The sequence below is a fragment of the Symphalangus syndactylus genome, chromosome 8 (assembly GCF_028878055.3).
Source record: "Symphalangus syndactylus isolate Jambi chromosome 8, NHGRI_mSymSyn1-v2.1_pri, whole genome shotgun sequence".
NCBI lineage: Eukaryota > Metazoa > Chordata > Mammalia > Primates > Hylobatidae > Symphalangus > Symphalangus syndactylus.
Genome location: NC_072430.2, coordinates 74,892,926 through 74,914,483, shown reverse-complemented (window position 1 = coordinate 74,914,483; position 21,558 = coordinate 74,892,926). Strand labels below are relative to the sequence as shown.

General features: G+C 48.3%; 1 protein-coding gene across 2 annotated transcripts in view; it reads right to left on the bottom strand.

Annotated features, from left to right (window-relative positions):
- Positions 1-16,189: 16,189 nt before the first annotated feature.
- GORASP2 (golgi reassembly stacking protein 2) overlaps positions 16,190-21,558 on the bottom strand; it is a 40,184-nt gene continuing 34,815 nt past the window's right edge. For both annotated transcript variants that reach the window (XM_055289711.2, XM_063644715.1), the window contains exons 9-10: positions 21,162-21,269; positions 16,190-17,531 (exon numbers count right to left, since the gene is read on the bottom strand). In XM_055289711.2, the coding sequence (XP_055145686.1) occupies positions 17,206-17,531; positions 21,162-21,269 (434 nt within the window). In that variant the 3' untranslated portion in view covers positions 16,190-17,205. The remainder of the gene's footprint in view (positions 17,532-21,161; positions 21,270-21,558) is intronic.

Here is a 21,558-nt window from a genome sequence, read left to right as displayed (position 1 = left end):
ATGCAAATCAAAACCACAATGAGATACCAACTCACACCAGTTAGAATGGCCATCATTAAAAAGTCAGGAAACAACAGGTGCTGGAGAGGATGTGGAGAAAAAGGAACACTTTTACACTGTTGGTGGGACTGTAAACTAGTTCAACCATTGTGGAAGTCAGTGTGGCGATTCCTCAGGGATCTAGAACTAGAAATACCATTTGACCCAGCCATCCCATTACTGGGTGTATACCCAAAGGACGACAAATCATGCTGTTATAAAGACACATGCACACGTATGTTTATTGTTGCACTATTCACAATAGCAAAGAGTTGGAACCAACCCAAATGTCCAACAACGATAGACTGGATTAAGAAAATGTGGCACATATACACCGTGGAATACTATGCAGCCATAAAAATGATGAGTTCATGTCCTTTGTAGGGACATGGACGAAACTGGAAACCATCATTCTCAGTAAACTATCGCAAGGACAAAAAACCAAACACCACATGTGCTCACTCATACGTGGGAATTGAACAATGAGATCTCATGGACACAGGAAGGGGAACATCACACTCTGGGGACTGTTGTGGGGTGGGGGGAGGGGGGAGGGACAGCATTAGGAGATATACCTAATGCTAAATGACGAGTTAATGGATGCAGCAAACCAACATGGCACATGGATACATATTTAACAAACCTGCACATTGTGCACATGTACCCTAAAACCTAAAGTATAATAATAATAATTAAAAAAAGAACTTAAAACCTCTTCAACTCACACCAGACCTAAAACCTAAATGCCTTATTTTCTTCTGCAATGCCGCTTGACCCCAATACAAACTCGACAGTAGTTCCAAATAGCCAGAAAATGGCACTTTCAATTTTTCCATCCTGCAATATCTAAATAATTCTTGTCGTAAAATAGGCAAACGGTCTGAGGTGCCTGACGTCCGAGGCATTCTTTTACACATCAGTCCCTTCCTAGTCTCTGTGCCCAATGTAACTCGTCCCAAATCTTCCTTCTTTCCCTCCCGCCTGTCCCCTCAGTCCTAACCCCAAGCATTGCTGAGTCTTTCTAATCTTCCTTTTCTACAGACCCATCTGACCTCTCCCCTCCTCCCCAGGCTGCTCCTCGCCAGGCCGAGCTTGGTCCCAATTCTTCCTCAGCCTCCGCTCCTCCACCCTATAATCCTTTTATCACCTGCCCTCCTCACACCCGGTCCGGCTTACAGTTTTGTTCCCTGACTCTCCCTCCCCCACCTGCCCAGCAATTTACTCTTAAAAAGGTGGCTGGAGCTAAAGGCATAGTCAAGGTTAATGCTCCTTTTTCTTTATCCCAAATCAGATAGCGTTTAGGCTCTTTTTCATCAAATATAAAAATCCAGCCCAGTTCATGGCTCGTTTGGCAGCAACCCTGAGACGTTTTACAGTCCTAGACCCTAGAAAGTCAAAAGGCCGTCTTATTCTCAATATACATTTTATTACCCAATCTTCTCCTGACATTAAATAAAAATCCAAAAATTAAATTCTGGCCCTCAAACCCCACAACAGGACTTAATTAACCTCGCCTTCAAGGTGTACAATAATAGAGGCAGCCAAGTAGCAACATATTTCTGAGTTGCAATTCCTTGCCTCCACTGTGAGACAAACCCCAGCCACATCTCCAGCACACAAGAACTTCCAAATACCTAAACCGCAGTGGCCAGGCATTCCTCCAGCACCACCTTCCCCAGGAGCTTGCTACAAGTGCCAGAAATCTGGCCACCAGTCCAAGGAATGCCCGCAGCCCAGGATTCCTCCTAAGCGGTGTCCCATCTGTGCAGGACCCCACTGGAAATCGGACTGTTCAACTCACCTGGCAGCCACTCCTAGAGCCCCTGGAACTCTGGCCCAAGGCTGACTGACTCCTTCCCAGATCTTCTCAGCTTAGCGGCTGAAGACTGACGCTGCCCGATCGCCTCGGAAGCCCCGTAGACCATCACAGACGCTGAGCTTTAAGTAACTCTCACAGTGGAAGGTAAGCCCATCCCCTTCTTAATCAATATGGAGGCTACCCACTCCACATTACTTCTTTTCAAGGGCCTGTTTCCCTTGCCTCCGTAACTGTTGTGGGTATTGACAGCCAGGCTTCTAAACCTCTTAAAACTCCCCAACTCTGGTGCCAACTTAGACAATACTCTTTTAAGCACTCCTTTATAGTTATCCCCACCTGCCCAGTTCCCTTATTAGGCTGAGACACTTTAACTCATTTATCTGCTTCCCTGACTATTCCTGGATTTACAGCTGCATCTCATTGCCGCCCTTCTTCCCAATCCAAAGCCTCCTTTGTGTCCTCCTCTTGTATCCCCCCACCTTAACCCACAAGTATAAGATACCTCTACTCCCTCCTTGGCGACCGATCATGCACCCCTTACCATCTCATTGAAACCTAATCACCCTTACCCCACTCAATGCCCATATCCCATCCCACAGCATGCTTTGAAAGGATTAAAGCCTGTTATCACTCACCTGCTACAGCATGGCCTTTTAAAGCCTATAAACTCTCCTTACAATTCCTCCATTTTACCTGCCCTAAAACCAGACAAGCCTTACAAGTTAGTTCAGGATCTATGCCTTATCAACCAAATTGTTTTGCCTATCCACCCCGTGGTGCCAAACCCATATACTCTCCTATCCTCAATACCTCCCTCCACAACCCATCATTCTGTTCTGGATCTCGAACATGCTTTCTTTACTATTCCTTTGCACCCTTCATCCCAGCCTCTCTTTGCTTTCACTTGGACTGACCCTGACACCCATTAGGCTCAGCAAATTAGCTGGGCTGTACTGCTGCAAAGCTTCACAGACAGCCTCCATTACTTCAGTCAAGCCCAAATTTCTTCCTCATCTGTTACCTATCTCAGCATAATTCTCATAAAAACACACGTGCTCTCCCTACTGATTGTGTCCAACTAATCTCTCAAACCCCAACCCCTTCTACAAAACAACAACTCCTTTCCTTCCTAGGCATGGTTAGATACTTTTGCCTTTAGAGACTTGGTTTTGCCATCCTAACAAAACCATTACATAAACTCATAAAAGGAAACCTAGCTGACCCCATAGATCCTAAATCCTTTCCCCACTCCTCTTTCCATTCCTTGAAGACAGCTTTAGAGACTGCCCCCACTCTAGCTCTCCCTGACTCATCCCAACCCTTTTCATTACACACAGCTGAAGTGCAGGGCTGTGCAGTCGGAATTCTTACACAAGGACCAGGATCGCGTCCTGTAGCCTTTTTGTCCAAACAACTTGACCTTACTGTTTTAAGCTGGCCATTATGTCGCCGTGCAGTGGCTGCTGCTGCCCTAATACTTTTAGAGGCCCTCAAAATCACAAACTATGCTCAACTCACTCTCTACAGCTCTCATAATTTCCAAAATCTATTTTCTTCCTCACACCTGACTTATATACTTTCTGCTCCCCCCGCTCCTTCAGCTATATTCACTCTTTGTTAAGTCCCACAATTACCATTGTTCCTGGCCCGGACTTCCATCCGGCCTCTCACATTATTCCTGATACCACACCTGACCGTCATGACTGCATCTCTCTGATCCACCTCACGTTCACCCCATTTCCCCACATTTCCTTCTTCCCTGTTTCTCACCCTGATCACACTTAGTTTATTGATGGCAGTTCCACTAGGCCTAATCGCCACACACCAGCAAAGGCAGGCTATGCTATAGTACAAGCCACTAGCCCACCTCTTAGAACCTCTCATTTCCTTTCCATCGTAGAAATCTATCCTCAAGGAGGCCAGGCGCGGTGGCTCACGCTTGTAATCCCAGCACTTTGGGAGGCCGAGGCGGGTGGATCACGAGGTCAGGAGATCGAGACCATGGTGAAACCCCGTCTCTACTAAAAATACAAAAAATTAGCCGGGCGTGGTGGCAGGCGCCTGTAGTCCCAGCTACTCGGAGAGGCTGAGGCAGGAGAATGGCGTGAACCCGGGAGGCAGAGGTTGCAGTGAGCCGAGATCGTGCCACTGCACTCCAGCCTAGGGGACAGAGCGAGACTCCGTCTCAAAAAAAAAAAAAAAAAAAAAGAAATCTATCCTCAAGGAAATAACTTCTCAGTGTTCCATCTGCTATTCTACCACTCCTCAGGGATTATTCAGGCCCCCTCCCTTCCCTACACATCAAGCTCAAGGATTTGCCCCCGCCCAGGACTGGCAAATTAGCTTTACTCAACATGCCCTGAGTCACAAAAACTAAAATACCTCTTAGTCTAAGTAGACACTTTCACTAGATAGGTAGAGGCCTTTCCTACAGGGTCTGAGAAGGCCACCGCAGTCATTTCTTCCCTTCTGTCAGACATAATTCCTGTTTAGCCTTCCCCCCTGTATACAGTCTGATAACAGACCAGCCTTTATTTTATTAGTCAAATCAGCCAAGCAGTTTTTCAAGCTCATAGTATTCAGTGAAACCTTTATATCTCTTACAGTCCTCAGTCTTCAGAAAAAGTAGAACAGACTAAAGGTCTTTTAAAAACACACCTCACCAAGCTCAGCCACCAACTTAAAAAGGAATAGACAATACTTTTACCACTTTCCCTTGTCAGAATTCAGGCCTGTCCTCAGAATGCTACACAGTACAGCTCATTTAAGCTCCTGTATAGATGCTCCTTTTTATTAGGCCCCAGTCTCATTCCAGACACTAGACCAACTTGGACTGTGCCCCAAAAAACTTGTCATCCCTACTATTTTCTGTCTAGTCATACTCCTATTCTCCATTCTCAACTACTCACACATGCCCTGCTCTTGTTTACGCTGCCGGTTTACACTGTCTCTCCAAGCCATCACAGCTGATACCTCCTGTTGCTATCCCCAAACTGCCACTCTTAACTCTTAAAGTAAATCAATAATCTTTGCTGGCAAGACTATGCTGAACCTCCTTAGGCACTCTCTAATCAGATGTCCTGGGTCCTCCCAATTCTTAGTCCTTTAATACCTGTTTTTCTCCTTCTCTTATTCCGTTTAGTTTTTCAATTCATACAAAACCGTATCCAGGCCATCACCAATAATTCTACATGACAAATGTTTCTTCTAACAACCCCACAATATCACCCCTTACCACAAAATCTTCCTTCAGCTTAATCTCTCCCACTCTAGGTTCCCACGCCGCCCCTAATCCCGCTTGAAGCAGCCCTGAGAAACATTGCCCATTATCTCTCCATACCATCCTCCAAAATTTTCTCCGTCCCAACACTTTACCACTATTTCATTTTATTTTTCTTATTAATATAAGAAGACAGGAATGTCAGGCCTCTGAGCCCAAGCTAAGCCATCATATCCCCTGTGACCTGCACGTACACATCCAGATGGCAGGTTCCTGCCTTAACTGATGACATTCCACCACAAAAGAAGTGAAAATGGCCTGTTCCTGCCTTAACTGATGACATTGTCTTGTGAAATTCCTTCTCCTGGCTCATCCTGGCTCAAAAGCTCCCCCACTGAGTACCTTGTGACCCCCGCTCCTGCCCACCAGAGAACAAGCCCCCTTTTTCCTTTACCTACCCAAATCCTATAAAACAGCCCCACCCCTATCTCCCTTCACTGACTCTCTTTTTGGACTCAGCCCACCTGCACCCAGGTGATTAAAAGTTTTATTGCTCACACAAAGCCTGTTTGGTGGTCTCTTCACAGGGACGCACATGAAAGAAACCTTTGAAGTGACCAAAGTAATGGCAGGGGAGAGTATTCGGTCAATTCATGGTGCAGTATCTTTTTTTTTTTTTTTTTTTTTTGAGACAGAGTCTCACTCTGTGTCGCCCAGGCTGGAGTGCAGGGACACCATCTCAGCTCACTGCAACCTCCACCTCCCAGATTCAAGTGGTCCTCCTGCCTCAGCCTCCCAAGTAGCTGGGATTACAGGTCGGCACCACCACGCCTTGCCAATTTTTTTGTATTTTTAGTAGAGACGAGGTTTCGCCATGTTGGTTGGCCCGGCCCATGGTGCAATATCTAATAAATTACATTTAACTTCCACGGATCATGTTTAATACAGCTTTTTGAGATTTTAAAGTTATTTAATGAGATATTTAATTTTCTTAACAGAAAAACAATTGTATTGGGGAATTTTGAAAAGTTTTTTGCTTAAACACTGGATCCAAGACCCACCTGGGGAAAAATATAAACAGTGTTCTCTGGTTCTGAGTGAAGTCTGTAAATGTAGTCAGGGTGCAAGACAGCTCTGTTCTCCCCCTACCCCCCCTCCTTTTTTTTTTGGAGATGGAGTTTCACTCTTGTTGCCCAGACTGTACTGCAGTGGCGTGATCTCGGCTCACTGCAACGTCTGCCTCCCGGGTTCAAGCGATTCTCCTGTCTCAGCCTCCTGAGTAGCTGGGATTACAGGCACATGCCATCACGCCTGGCTAATTTTTGTATTTTTAGTAGAGACAGGGTTTCATCATATTGGTCAGGCTTGTCTTGAACTCCTGACCTCAGGTGATCTGCCCGCCTCGGCTTCCCAAAGTGCTGGGATTACAAGCGTGAGCCACCGCGTCCGGCCGACAGCTCTGTTCTTTGAGGATCAAATGATATATGTGTGTGTATATATGTATGCATATGTATTTTTTCTTTTTCTTTTTTTTTTTTTTGAGACGGAGTCTCGCTCTTTCACCCAGGCTGGAGTGTAGTGGCACGAACTCGGCTCACTGCAGGCTCCGCCCCCGGGGTTCACGCCATTCTCCTGCCTCAGCCTCCCGTGTAGCTGGGACTACAGGCACCTGGCACCTCGCTCGGCTAATTTCTTTTTTTGTATTTTTAGTAGAGACGGGGTTTCACCGTGTTAGCCAGGATGGTCTTGATCTCCTGACCTCATGATCCACCCGCCTCAGCCTCCCAAAGTGCTGGGATTACAGGCGTGAGCCACCGCACCCGGCCTATTTTTTCTTTTTCTTTTTTGAGACAGGGTCTCACTCTGTCACCCAGGTTGGAGTTCAGTGGTGCAATCACAGCTCACTGCAGCCTCAACTTCCTGGGCTCAAGCAATCCTCCCAGCTCAGCCTTCTAAGTACTACAGGCTCAAACCACCACATCCAGCTGATTTTGTTCATTTTTTGTAGAGACGGAAATCTCACTATGTTGCTCAGGCTGGTCTCCAACCCCTGGGCTCAAGTGATCCTCCCAAAATGCTGTGATTACAGGCATGAGCCACCACACCCAGCCTAAATTGTATCTTTTAAACAACTTCGTGGGTTTTTTGAAACAACTTTGTGGTTTTGGACAGCCAATTCAAGAATACAAAGCCTGGGACCTGGGTGTTAGAGGCAGAGTAGCCCTTGCCTTTCGACACTGACCCATGCACAGCATACCTCCAGAGAGAGCCCACGTCCCCCCGGGGGCGGTGGGAAATGGTTTGAAACCTCTTCCCCTCCCCACCCTGCTCCATTCTGTAACTTCCTCCCAGGAAGGCAGGCCCCTCCCCACTCAAATCCCTGTCCAGGGTCCAGAGAAGGGAGTGGCCCAGGCAGAGAACCCCACTGAGTGCCCACACATGCCAGGCACTGACTGCCACCCCTTCGACTCTAACCTAGCACCCAGCACATGGAGCTACACTCATCGCCTACGCCTTCATGCGGCATATGGTGAGTGCCTGCTGGGACCTAGGTGCTGGAGAGAACTTTAAGTCAGACTTTGTCCCCGACACCAAGGCTTGAAGACAGATAGGTGTAACCCCTGAGGCCACCTCCCCTCCTCACAGGTCGCACTGTAGCACTTTCTCACCCCAGTCGTCCACTTTGCCTCTGCTGCTCTGCCAGTCTGCAGGGGCAGAAGGATGCCCGTGCCCAGGAAGAATGCTGAAGCCAGGTGCGTGGCCCCTGCAGTGGTGGAAGCTCCTCCAGCAGCGGGCGGCCATTTGACTAGGCTGAATCGAGTTGACTTCACAGCCGAGGCCTGATCACTGACTACACCATCTCCTTGTTGGGAAAAACAAAAAAACCCACAAACCACTGTTATTTTAAATTCTCATCAAAATGAAGATACTAAAAGCCCTGGGGGCTGGGTTCTGAGAATCCCCCACGAGTCTCCCGAGGACCTTGCACCCATGTCCTCCATGCAGCCCTGCAGTTGCAGCCTGGTCTGTTTCTGCTCCACCGGCCCCGCCCCACACCTGCCTGGGTCTCAGGCTTGATGAAAGAATCCCTGGATCCGATTTCCACCTGGGTACTAGGTATAGGCCCAGCTCTACCACCCCCTAGCCGTATGCTTGTCGGAGAGACATTCAAGCTTTCTGGATTTCACTGTTTTCATCTATAAAATGAAGGAATCGAGAGGGAGGATCTCCACACTGCTGTTCCTGATCCATAGGCATCAGTGTTTTTCAAAGCCACCAGGGTTGAGAAGTGCTGGTCCATGGTTGCTTTTCCGAGCTCAGGATTGAAAGAGTCCTTTGGCTGAAGAGCTGAAGAAGAAAGAGGACGCCCTCTCACCCTATCCAGCTTTTGGTTCTTCCCAGTCCGCTACAAGACCAGGAAAATGTGAGTTACTCCTCCAGCCACAACTAGAGCAGGCAGGTGGAAGGTGGGGGATGAGGTGTGGCACAGCACTTTGGTGGACTTTAGTTTTTGGGGATAATGGACTCCTGAGATTTCTCCCACGCCATCCAGCTGGGGATGACTATGGCTCCTTTCTCAGGGATGCCCCGCCTTTCCCTCCTGCTCACAGGGAAACTGCCGGCAGCTCCACATTAGCCTGGCTTTTGAATCTATGTTCCATATAATTTTTTTTTTTTTTTTTCCACGAAAGGTCTCTGCTTGCTAAAAAGGAGGTTTTTCAGACCTCCTTTTTAAGGGGCAAGCTCCCCGGGTACTTCACTGCCAAGAACAAAAAACACCCCCCTTATAAACTCCCCAGGGCAGTGCAGTCTAAGCCCCTGAGCATGGCATTCAAGGCCTTTGGCGATCTGGCCCCGCTCCCCCTTCTGTAGCAACTGCTACCACTCCATACTTGACTTTTCACATTCCAGCAACCAGAGCTGCTTGTAGTTCCGGGACACACCACGTGCCAGATTCCTATGTGTCCTTGCAGACACTGTTTCCTCTGCCTAAGAGAACCTCTTCCTTCCACTTTGACCACCTAAGAGAACCTCTATGCATCCTTCAAATCCCTAATAGTAGCTGCCCACGAACGCCTTCCTTGATCCCACACATGTTAGTTACCCGGCCTCTGGGCTATTCTGTCCCCTCTGCTCATCACTAGATCCGAAATGGCTAATTTACAGGCAGCGCAGTGGGATGCTTTTGGATTCGGGACACCTGGGCCCAGACCCAGCCACCCCACCCCGGCGCCCCAGGCTTGGGCACCGCAGGAGCCTCCGCCCCGCGGGTGTGGGTTGGACGAGGCCAAGGGCAGCAGCCGGCCAGGGGCCAGGCCCGAGTCCAGCACTGCCCTCGGAGGAAGCCGGGTGGGGGCGGCGCTCCTGAAGGCTCCAGCCCCAGAGAGGGAAGTTGGCCCCGCACCACCCGCACTGGGCGCTCAGACCCCTGGCGCTTCCACGGCGTCTGAGGGTTTCTCAGCCAGCGAAGGGTGTCTCCGCCGCACCCAACGGGTCCCCCGGTGGAGAGATTTGCCTTCACAGCAGATTAAAGGGGGCTCCGTTTGGTGAAGGCGCCCAGGCTCATCCCCCACGCTTCCGCACTGGGTCTGAGATGGAAAGAAAGCGGGGGACCAGAGCCCTTCTTCCAAACAACAGAAAGCGCCCCACCGCGACGCCCCGACCCCGCCCAGGGGCCCTGCGAGGCCGGCCCGGAGACCCCGCGGCCGCTGGTGGGGCGCGGCTTTCCCAGGCTCCCGGCGCCACCTGGTGGCCCATAGCGAGCACTGCGGTCCCCGCTCGGGAGGCCCCCTTGGCTCGGATCCCACTCCACGTGGGCGGCGGTAAGACCGGAGTTCCTGAACAAAGGTGAATGTCGTTCCAGGAACCTGCCGCGTGGGGACAGAACTGAGGCGTGGGACCGGACAGACCTACGTGGATTCAGCTCCTACCCCAAAGCCGCCCGCCTGTGAAGCGGGGGCCTCGGTTTGAGCTCTCCAGGCGCACCTGCTTCCTGGGACCTGAGGGAATTAAATCAAGAACTCACCCAGCACTTCTCTTTAAAACCATTCCCTTTTTTCACTGAAGTTAATTTGTAAAATTCGCCATATCCAATGCAACTATTATTTTTTCCCCAATAAGTGCTAAAATAAAATATATAGGTATTAAAGGAGGAAAGACAGTTTTCTTCACTCTGGGTAACACCAGTCCACGGGATCAAGTTCAGAACCTGAGCCTGGCCTGAGGCCTGTCCGGTGGCTTGTCTCTGCCTCTTCTGTCTCCTTCCGATTCAGCCACAGTGAACCCTCACCTGTCCCCTCCTGGAATATGGCAGCATCACGGTGCCAAAGATCCCAGAGGGTTGTCCTCTTTTCTCAGGTTGTACTGCTTACCTAAGAGAGATCTGAATTTGGGAAAATGAATTAGTCTCTAAAGTTTCACGCCCTTTAAAAACAAAACCTTGACAGAGACCAAGGCAAGTAACTGTTTATTGAAATCGGAATGAGCTTTGAGCTCCTGGGCTCATACAACAGGCATCTGTTTCTTCTTGATTTTATGAGGCTCCTCTAGCAGTTCTGTTCCTCACCACCAAGAAGCACACAGGTTGTTTAGCCACTGATCTCGAGTGAACGTGTTGGAACCATGCATATTTCACTACCTGACGCTAATACTGTTTCCAGAGCTCTAGAGGCCAAAACAGCGCCTGGGTACAACGTGGATTCTTGCCATTGTGTTTCTGGGCTCTTTCAGCATAGCTGTCTGAGCTACACAGTTCTGGCCAAACTGATTTACAAACACAACACAGCATTGCAAATCAGTCACAGTGCAAGTCTATTCAGGGAAATTTCACGGATAATTCTAATCTAGGGACAGTGTTGGGGGTTTTTAGCAGAGGCGCTCCCTTTGACCAGTCACGACGCTGCTTGGGGAAAACGCTTCCCCGGCCCTGCAGCAGCGGCCGTCCTGGACAGACTGAAATGAAAGGCTTCAGAAGAGATGGAACAAGGCTTTTTTTTTTTGAGACAGAGACTCTGTCGCCAGGCTGGAGTGCAGTGGTGCGATCTCGGCTCACTGCAACCTCAGCCTCCCGGGTTCAAGTGATTCTCCTGCCTCAGCCTCCTAAGTAGCTGGGACTACAAGCACCTGCTACCATGCCCAATTTTTGTATTTTTAGTAGACAGGGTTTCACCATGTTGACCAGGATGGTCTCGATCTCCCGACCTCGTGATCCGCCTGCCACGGCCTCCCAAAGTGCTGGGATTACAGGCGTGAGCCACCGCGCCTGGCCCAGAACAAGGCTTTTTCTGGCTCTGTAAATCTCCCATTCATCCACCCCCTAGATCAAAATAACCCTATTGTTTTTAGTGATTAAAAAGTAATTCAGGCCGGGCGTGGTGGCTCACGCCTGTAATCTCAGCACTTTGGGAGGCCAAAGCGGATGGATCACGAGGTCAAGAGATCAGGACCATCCTGGCTAATACGGTGAAACCTCCGTCTGTACTAAAGAGACGAGCTTGCAGTAAGCAGAGATCGTGCCACTGTACACCAGCCTGGGCAACAGAGCGAGACTCTGTCTCAAAAAAGAAAAAGGCAATTCAAAGCCTGGCAAGTGGCTCACGCCTGTAATGCCAGCACTTTGGGAGGCTGAGGTCAGGGGTTCAAGACCAGCTTGACCAACATGGTGAAACCCCATCTCTACTAAAAATAAAAAAATTAGCCGGGCGTGGTGGCACGTGCCTGTAAGTGCAGCTACTCAGGAGGCTGAGGCAGGAGAATTGCTTGAACCTGGGAGGTTGCAGTGAGCCGAGATTGCGCCACTGCACTCCAGCCTGGGTGACAGAGCAAGACTCCATCTAAAAAAAAAAAAAGTAAAATAATAAAAAGTAATTGTGTTTTTAAAAATTCTGGCAATACGCAAATTTATAAGAAGACATGAGAAGTTCCTGTAACCCCACCCCCAGCCACCATAATTCAAGTGCTTCTGGAAGAGGCTTGCCCTGAACCTCAGGCAGACTTCTTAGTATGGGTCTCAAACCAGGCCAGCCTGGGCAGAGCTAGGCAAACAGGCCCCACCCCAGGAAGCAGACCTGGAGAGTGTACGACAAGAAAGCCAGTCAGAGATTCATGAACTCTTGTTCACAACCCTTGGTCTCTGGAAAACAGAATTGATGATCCATTCCAATAGAGTTGGTTGGTAAGGTAAATAATCAATGGGTTGGGGACCCAGAATATGGCTTTAGGAAAAGAGACTAGTGAAACTCAAATTGCTGTTACTGTCCCAGTCATTGTCCAGGGACATTTTCTCCCTCAGGTTTATCGTCTAAGTGACTGCTTTAAATTCTGCTAACCTTAGTGCCCATTCCACACGATTCATTGGATCATAAATAATGAAATCCGTGAAGGACCTTGTTTCCTGATCCTGGGTCCCCACGGGTTCTGGACCCGCTGACTGTAAGGAAACCTCGGTTTCCCAGCCATCTCTCCCCTCTCTCCAGACTCAGCTGTGTTACTACCAGGATAACACAGGGCTCTGCAAACTCAAGACACCTGCAGGCGGCAGGAGGGGTGCTGGCACACGCAGGTGGGGCTGTGGGAATTGGAGACTGGAGGACAGAGACTCCAAGGGGCGTTCATTTCCCTGTAGGACTGATCTGTTGCCAGATCTTGTGACTCTGAGAAGCCAGAAATCTGGATTTATGTGAAATCTTCTGATTTTTAAATGTTGGCAATTAATTCACATTTTAATATATACAGGGGAGTTCAAAGGAAACATGCCTGGGGGGAACCCATTTGCTTCCTCTTGTCTGCTGGGCAGAGCACTGTCTTATCTCATTATTCACCCCATGTACAGGAAACACTTAATACATGCTGGTTACCGTTATTATCCCAAGCCCCAGCGGCCTTCATGGATCATGGGCTTGTATCTATTTCTTGCCAGGAAATACAGTGTAACCTCAACTCTGGTAACACTGAAAGTCCGAGGCCCACGTCTGTCAATGGCTGCAGTGTGGCGTTTTCTCTAAACTGTCAGTGACAAGAGTACCCATGTTTGTCTAACTCCCTGGAGAGGCAGTGGGGAGGCATCTGCACCTGTCTGCACCCTCACTCCTCTGATCTTTTGCCGCGCATTCTCATTCTCCTCACCCCTCCCCATCCCCCTCACCTGTAGCCCCCAGCTGGGAGTGGGGCCCACTTGCCCTTCCATGTCTTGTTCTAGTGCTTGAATAATTGGCTGTGGCATTAATTCCCCATTTTATCAATTGGCTCGATATGCAAAAGGCCTATAAAGGAACACTTTGGTTAGCCAAGCCGGAAATTGTTCTTCCTAGATCTAATGCAATATATATATACACACACACACACACACACACACACACACACACACACATATAAGTGACAAAAGGATCCCTCCTCTAACCTGTGCATTTTGCTTAGTGGTAAAAGTAAACACCTAGCAAGAACGATGACCTTCCTACGCCCCGTTACCTCCCGCAGTTACAGGTCCACCCTCCCTGGGGAAGTTTTTAAAAACTCCAAGAGCCCAGGAATCAATATTCTAATTGAGGCGATTCTAATCTGAAGACAGGGTTGAAACCATGCTGGGTAGTCAGATTATTAAAGAAGACCTTCATCTTCAGGGTCACAGGGAGAAGACCCAACCTTCCTTCACAAGTTAGTGATAAAAAATAGGGCCACTCTCTAGAAGAAAAAACTTTTCACAAATAAATCCTTTAAATAAGATGTATTTAATTTTCTAATAAAATGCACCTGTAGCCAACTGCTGCTGGAGGCTTTAACACCCATGGCTTTCCTACTGTGAGCTCCCTCAGGGCTCCTGCCTGGATTTTTTAACTCCTTCTCCACCTGCTAAAATGTAGGTCTGGCTAAGCCTTCTTCAGGTGCCAGAGAATGTTCCCTTCACCCAGACTCTCCAGGTCTTTGATCAGCTGAGACTCTTCACTTGCTGCAGTTTGCATGAAGTTGCCTCATGTTCCCACCTAAACCATAGGTTCCTTAAAGGTGGGATCAGGGCTTCCATGTCACTACTGTAGCTCCAGCAGCCCACCGGTCTCATCTTCACTATAGTCAAAAGCAGAAATGTTTGGATATCCAAGGCAGAGCCGTCTTTGAGCTTTTGTAGGTGCCTTTCAGGTGAGGAAGAGGTCACAAGGCCATTTCTAGATCTCCAGAATTTTCAGAAAATGAGCTAAGTTAAGCTGCTCCCAGGTAAGCACAATTAGTAATGGACTAAAAATAAAACAGGAACAAAAATCAGAGGGGGAGAGGTAGTCATTGATATAGTTTGGCTGTGTCCCATCCAAATCTCTTCTTGTAGTTCCCATAATCCCCATGTGTGGAGGAAGGGATCCGGTGGGAAGTGATTGGAGTACGGAGTGGTTTCCCCACTGCTGTTCTCGTGAGAATGAGTTCTCACGAGATCTGATGGTTTCATAAGCCTCTGGCATTTCCCCTGCTTGCACTTCTCTTCTGCTGCCATGTGAAGAAGGTTCTTGCTTCCCCTTTGCCTTCTGCCATTGATTGTAAGTTTCCTGAGGCCTGCCCAGCCACGTGAAAACTGTCAATTAAACCTCTTTCCTTTATGAAATTACCCAGTCTCGGGTATTTCTTTATAGCAGTGGCAGAACAGACTAACACAGGCATCATCCTAGACTCAAAGTAGTCTTAGCTAGCAAAGGGGGTTCAGGTGAGCCTCCCTCCTGAAGCCGGTCCCCCACTGCGCTGCCCCTCCAGCCTTCATTACTGCCGTATTTAAGCCAAAGCTCAAACTCCCTAGTCCAGCACACAGGACCCAGCCCCATGCACACAAACATTCAAGACTTTTCCTAATCTTGCATGGTTTCCTCACAGTTCACTGCAGCCTTGACTTCCTGTGCTCCCTCCTACTTCAGCCTCCTGAGTAGCTGGGACTCCAGGCACGTGCCACCATGCCCGGCTAATTTTTAAATTTTTTGTAGAGACAGGGTCTATGTTGCCCAGGCTGGTCTTGAACTCCTGGGCTCAAGCAATCCTTCTGCCTTGGCCCTAAGGACTGACTCCCTGGTCTGTCTCCCTACAAGGCCAGGGAGAGTGGCCCACTGTCAGGGAAACTATCTCTTACATCGTGTTTCTAGAACCTGGTACCAGATCTACCACTGTTTAAGACTGAAACTGGTTTTTCTGAAGACAGCAGAAAATAATGAAGTATTTTCCGCCTCAGGGAAGATCCAACGAGCCAATCTAGGCTGAGTCTGTGTCCATTCGTCAAATGATTGCCAAGAGTCCCTCACTGTCATGGTGGCACACACCTGTGGTCCCAGCTACTCAGATTGCTGAGGTGGGGGGATCGCTTGAGCCCAGGAGGTCAAGACTGCAGTGAGCCAAGATCAAGCCACTGCACTCCAGCCAGGGTGACAGAGCAAGACCGTTTCAAAAAAAAAGAAAAAAAGTCCCTCAATCTCCCTAGAGATTAGTGTTTCATTTATGCTACAGATATCTGCCCAGGAAGAGAGCCCAGACTGTCACCGTTCCCAAATGAGAGCTGTGACTGCACCAGAGTTCACAAGCACTGCCTTGGAAGAACTGTTTTTAAACAAATCATTTTGTAAAACTTAAAAATTACTCGCTTTCCACTAAGGGATCTCCTTAACATTTGTTTTTTAATGTAAAAACAACAAATATTAAGGAGATCTTAATATTTAAGAAATCTTTTAGAAAGTAGTAACTTTCTCAACTTTTCCTATCCTGGAAAGTAAAAAATGACAACATTTAAATGTGCTTGTGAATACTTTCCTCACCTGTTATAAGCTCCTTTTCAAAAAACGGGATTAACTGAAATATTCTAGAAACATTTGCACAGTGTAAACAGAAGCAGCTATGATTAGGGCTGGAGCCTTCTTTCATCATTCAGTTTTAAGTACAAACCTGGCCCCAGAAACGGATCTACTCCCAAAACTGGCTGGCACTGGGCCTCCTAGGAGAGTGCTGGGCTGGCGTTGACCTCGAGTGTCCAGCAGGACGGCCAGGGGTGAGTGACATGAGGGTGATGTGAGGGTGCTGCCACCTCAGCCACGTCCTCCCTGCAGGGGATGAGCATCTTCAGACTCATACCAGGGCAATAACCGAGGAACCACTTTTGTCTTATTTCAAAAACAGGGATATCTGCATTTAATTTCATTCAGTAAATCAATTCCAGTTAACTCACCATCTCTTAAAAACGGGAGAAAGCAAACATAGGACATGAAAAGTTAAAGATGGGTGACATACTGGAGAGTAATAAGACATACTGGAGAGTAGTAAGTGCACACGTGGCAATAAAGAGTTGTAATTTAGATGTAACACAAGAAAAAAAGTAAAATTACTGTACTTTATTGCTGTATCTATGCTTTCCCAGTATAGCTATAATACTATAAGGAGCCACCAAGTGCCACCTTCTGCTTTAAAACTGTGACACCTTCTTTCTTTCTTCTGAAATGTCACTTTAAAAGGTGTACGTAGAAAGCAACAGCAGCAGTTACAAAATGTTGTCTGAGTGATTCTGAGAGCTCAAAACAAGGATCCGTGTATAGGCTGGAGAAAAAGACGTTCAATTAACAGTGCGCGCTGTGGAACTTTAACACAAGTCTTCAGGTGGAATTCCTGTGTAAACCTTAATAGAGATGTGACTCACGGAGACCAAAAGTAAAAATCTCTTTACCGTTTACAGTTTAGGGAGGTGGTCTGCATTCTCGCAAACGACTTACAAAGTACAAGAAATGTTGCGTGTGAGTACTAGGCATAGAATATTTCATTTTCTTACAGAAGGAGCAGCAGGGGACAGGAAACCTAGTGGACACCCCGCCACCACCTTTCCCGAAGATGCACACCACCCAGGAATGGCAGTGCAAGCCTGGCAGCAAGCCACCCTTACAATTCTTTTTGGTTGTTGAAAATGCAAGCACTTTCTGACATCTCACCCCAGCACGTGAGCCCCACTCAACTTGGCAGGATACAACCCACGTCCTCTTGTTTAGTTTTCCCCTTGGAATTATTTACAGGATGCCTACAGATACGGTACAAACTAGTATGAAATTAATGATACTTTGCGTTTCCAGACACGCTCCCGTGGTTAAATAAATATACCACGCCAATTCCGAAGAACAGTTCGAAGTTAAGGTGACTCAGAAGCATTGGCATCCACAGCCACAGAAACAGGCTTCTCGCTGACTGGAGTGGAGTCGCCGACTCTGTCCTCAACGGTGGTGGGGGCCTTGGCAGTGGGGGGCGTCACATCCACAGTGAGTGAGGAGGCAGCGTCTGCCTTTGCAGTAGTTGTGGCAGGGTCGCAGGGCGGGAGGGAAGACAGCAGCTCTCCTGAGCTTGCTGCAGAAGAGCTCTCTGGAACCAAGGGGAATGACGGGAGGAACTCGGATGGCAGGGGGAGAGGTGCAATGCCAGGTAAGTTTCGGGGAGGCATGGAAGGAAGAGGTGGCAGACCTAGGACAAAAACGGCATAGATCATACATCTTCCCAGCACTGAAAGGACAGCAGGCATCGTCAAAGGGCTATTTTTATTTACATTTCATTAAGGAAACTGAAGTTGAGGAGGTAACACAAATCACAACCTTGGCTGATTTCCAGATAGAGGCCCTGGCAGGGTTAACTATTCCCTACAATTGCAGCTGCCTGGAGGAATAGGTTCTCAGCTTCTAGGCTCCATGTGACCTGGCCCAGCACTGGGGGAAACTGGCTCAGGGAAGAAAGATAGGATCCTTCCAGTCAGAAGAGACAGCAGCCCACCCAGCAGGTGACACAGCTACACTGGATGTCAGAGAGGGGGACTCATGCTCACCCATGCCAGCTGCAAGCTGAGTTACAGCTGCATTTTTGACAGACAACAGGGAGAGGGGCCGGGCGCGGTGGCTCACGCTTGTAATCCCAGCACTTTGGGAGGCCGAGGCGGGCGGATTACGAGGTCAGGAGATCGAGACCACGGTGAAACCCCGTCTCTACTAAAAATACAAAAAATTAGCCAGGCGTGGTGGCGGGCGCCTGTAGTCCCAGCTACTCGGAGAGGCTGAGGCAGGAGAATGGCGTGAACCCGGGAGGCAGAGCTTGCAGTGAGCCGAGATTGTGCCACTGCACTCCAGCCTGGGCGACAGAGCGAGACTCCGTCTCAAAAAAAAAAAAAAAACAGGGAGAGGTAGGCCACAACCGTCCTGTGAAGGCAGCAGAAGGGAGGGGCCTGGATTCTTGCCCTTTCCACTGTCCTCACCAGGAGTACCCAGCATTTGCTTAAAATCTGTGATTGATAACTATTTATATTACACTCAGTGGGCTCATTATGATGATTTTAAAATGCAAGGCCAGGCGCGGTGGCTCACGCCTGTAACCCCAGCACTTTGGGAGGCCAAGGCGGGAGGATCGCTTGAGCCCAGGAGTTGGAGACCAGCCTGGGCAACATGGCAAAACCTCATCTCTACTAAAAAAAATTACAAAAATTAGCTGGGCATGGTGGCACACACCTGTGATCCCAGCTACTAGAGACTACGACTACAAGGCCACTGAGGTGGGAGGACTGCTTGACCCCAGGAGGCAGAGGTTGCAGTGAGATGAGATTACACCACTGCACTCCAGCCTGAATGACAAAGTGCGACTCTGTCTCAAAAAAAAAAAAAAAAAAAATTAAAATGCATAATGAAGGAAAGGAGAATTATTTCAAGAAACAAAGGAAAGGCAGGGTGTAAAACACAGGTTCAAGGCAACTACCAGCTGGTGAAACCCTCACTACTTAGAGCCTGTCAAATTTAGGGAAAGGGCAGAGGAGGAGCCAAGAATACATGACACAAAAGGTGGGGTGAGTGCTGCGACAGTAAATGGTAGTTTGACTACTACTAGTACTTCACTTTTTTTTTTTTTTTTGAGACGGAGTCTCATTCTGTCACCCAGGCTGGAGTGCAGTGGTGCGACCTCAGCTCACTACAACCTCCGCCTCCCAGGTTCAAGCAATTCTCCTGCCTCACCTTCCCAAGTAGCTGGGATTACAGGCACCTGCCACCATGCCCAGCTACTTTTTGTATTTTTTAATAAAGACAGGGTTTCACCATGTTGGTCAGGCTGGTCTTGAACTCTTGACCTCAGGTGATCCATCCACCTTGGCTTCCCAAAGTGCTGGCATTATAGGCGTGAGCTACCGTGCCTGGCCTAGTACTTCATTTTTAAACCTTTGGCCTGAAAACTAAGTAGGTTATGGAATATATACAGATGGTGAGTGTTACAAGAGGGACAATTATCATCTAGACAGAAACAAGATGGTGATGATGCACACCGTGGTGCTGTAAGATCACTCACTGGCATCACTGACGGGCCAAACTACTGAGATGGCCTATTAAAAGTCAGCCCTCCCAAAGGTTAAGGTATGCTGATCATTAACTGTATGGACTTGTAGGACGCTGCTGCTTCATTTTCAGACAGAAAATCTGAGTGCAGACACTTGGAATATCTGCTACCTTAGACATGTCCAGCTGAAATTTCCCACAGTTTTGAGTATAAAAGCATTTGTAAATAATGGAGAATATTCATGTCTGTTTTGTTTTTATTTTTATTTTTAAAAAAAGAAGAATATTGGCTGGGAGAGGTGGCTCATGCCTGTAATCCCAGCACACTGGGAGGCCAAAGCAGGAAGATTGCTTGAGCCCAGGAGTTCAAGACCAGCCTGGGCAACATGGTGAAACCCCTTCTCTACAAAAAATACAAAAAATTAGCCAGGTGTGGTGGTGTGTGCATGTAGTCCCAGCTACTTGGGAGGATGAGGTGAGAGGATGGCTTGATCCTGGGAGGTAGAGATTGCAGTGAGCCAAGATCAGCACCACTGCACTCCTGCCTGGGTGATAAAGCAAGACTCTGTCTCAAAAAAACTAAACAAAACAAAAAATACAAGCCTAGCCAGCTGAGCAGGGGTGACGTTTTATGGCCCAATTTCTGGGCTTGGGCTATGCACAATAGGCTCCACTACCTTCCCCAGTGGCAGCGGCTCCAAATATGAAGAGAATGGCGGGGAATTCATTCGCCTCCACTAGGCAGCCTACACACCTTCATTAAAGTCAGTGCAGCAGGGCCAGTCCACTATGCTTTACTGCTACCCTGGCTTTTCTGAGGCTAAGCCATCAAGGTGCAGGAAGAAGAAAGAAGAAAGAAGAGGAAGAAGAAGAGGAAGAGGAGGAAGAGAAGGAAGAGAAGGAAGAAGAGGAAGAGGAGGAAGAGAAGGAAAAGGAGGAAGAGAAGGAAGAGAGGAGGAAGAAGAGGAAGAGGAGGAGGAGGAAGGAGGAGGAGGAGGGGGAGGGGGAGACGCAGCAGGGACTCAGAGACATTCTTCTTTCCTCTTAAACTTTTTTTTTTTTTTTTTTTTGAGACGGAGTCTCGCTCTGTCGCCCAGGCTGGAGTGCAGTGGCATGATCTCGGCTCACTGCAAGCTCCGCCTCCCAGGTTCACGCCATTCTCCTGCCTCAGCCTCTCCGAGTAGCTGGGACTACAGGCGCCCGCCACCACGCCCGGCTAATTTTTTGTATTTTTTAGTAGAGATGGGGTTTCACTGTGGTCTCGATCTCCTGACCTCGTGATCCGCCCGCCTCAGCCTCCCAAAGTGCTGGGATTACAAGCGTGAGCCACCGCGCCCGGCCCTTTTTTTTTTTTTTTTTTTGAGATGAAGTCTTGCTCTGTCGCCCAGGCTGGAGTGCAGTAGTGTGATCTCAGCTCACTGCAACCTCCACCTCCTGGGTTCAAGCGATTTTTCTGTCTCAGCCTCCTGCATAGCTGGGACTACAGGCACCTGCTACCATGCCCAGCTAATGTTTATATTTTTTCAGTAGAGATGGGGTTTTGCCATGTTGGCCAGGCTGGTCTTGAATTCCTAACCTCAGGTGATCCACCCACTTTGGCCTCCCAAAGTGCTGGGATTACAGGCGTGATCCTCTTAAGCTTTTTAAACAAAAAAGATGAATATTTATTTGAAGTAGCTGAAACCTGTTCAACTGATTTGCTCTTTCCAGAAAAAACTGAAGAGGATGGGCATTCCTGAATAAAACGTTAATTAGTGAGTGTCCTAGGAGGGTGAGATCTGCAACATACCTGGGTTTACAAGTTCTGGTAAGCCAACCCCTGGCATGATGTGTGGTGCTGGGAGGTTGAGGTTGAGGTTGGGGAGGTTGGGCAGTCCTGCTGGTAAAGGCATCAGACCTGAAGAGAAGGCAGAAAAGAAAAAAAAGGAAATCACTTGACCTGGGGAAGAAATAAATCCTTATGTATTAAAAACAATCCCAGCCACCTCTAAGTGACAGTACCAGAATTCCACCTAATGTGTGGCAGTTGTGTATCATAATCATATTAATAATAAAATTTCTTTCTTTTTTTTTTTTTATTTTATTATACTTTAGGGTTTTAGGGTACATGTGCACAATGTGCAGGTTTGTTACATATGTATCCATGTGCCATGTTGATTTCCTGCACCCATTAATTCGTCATTTAG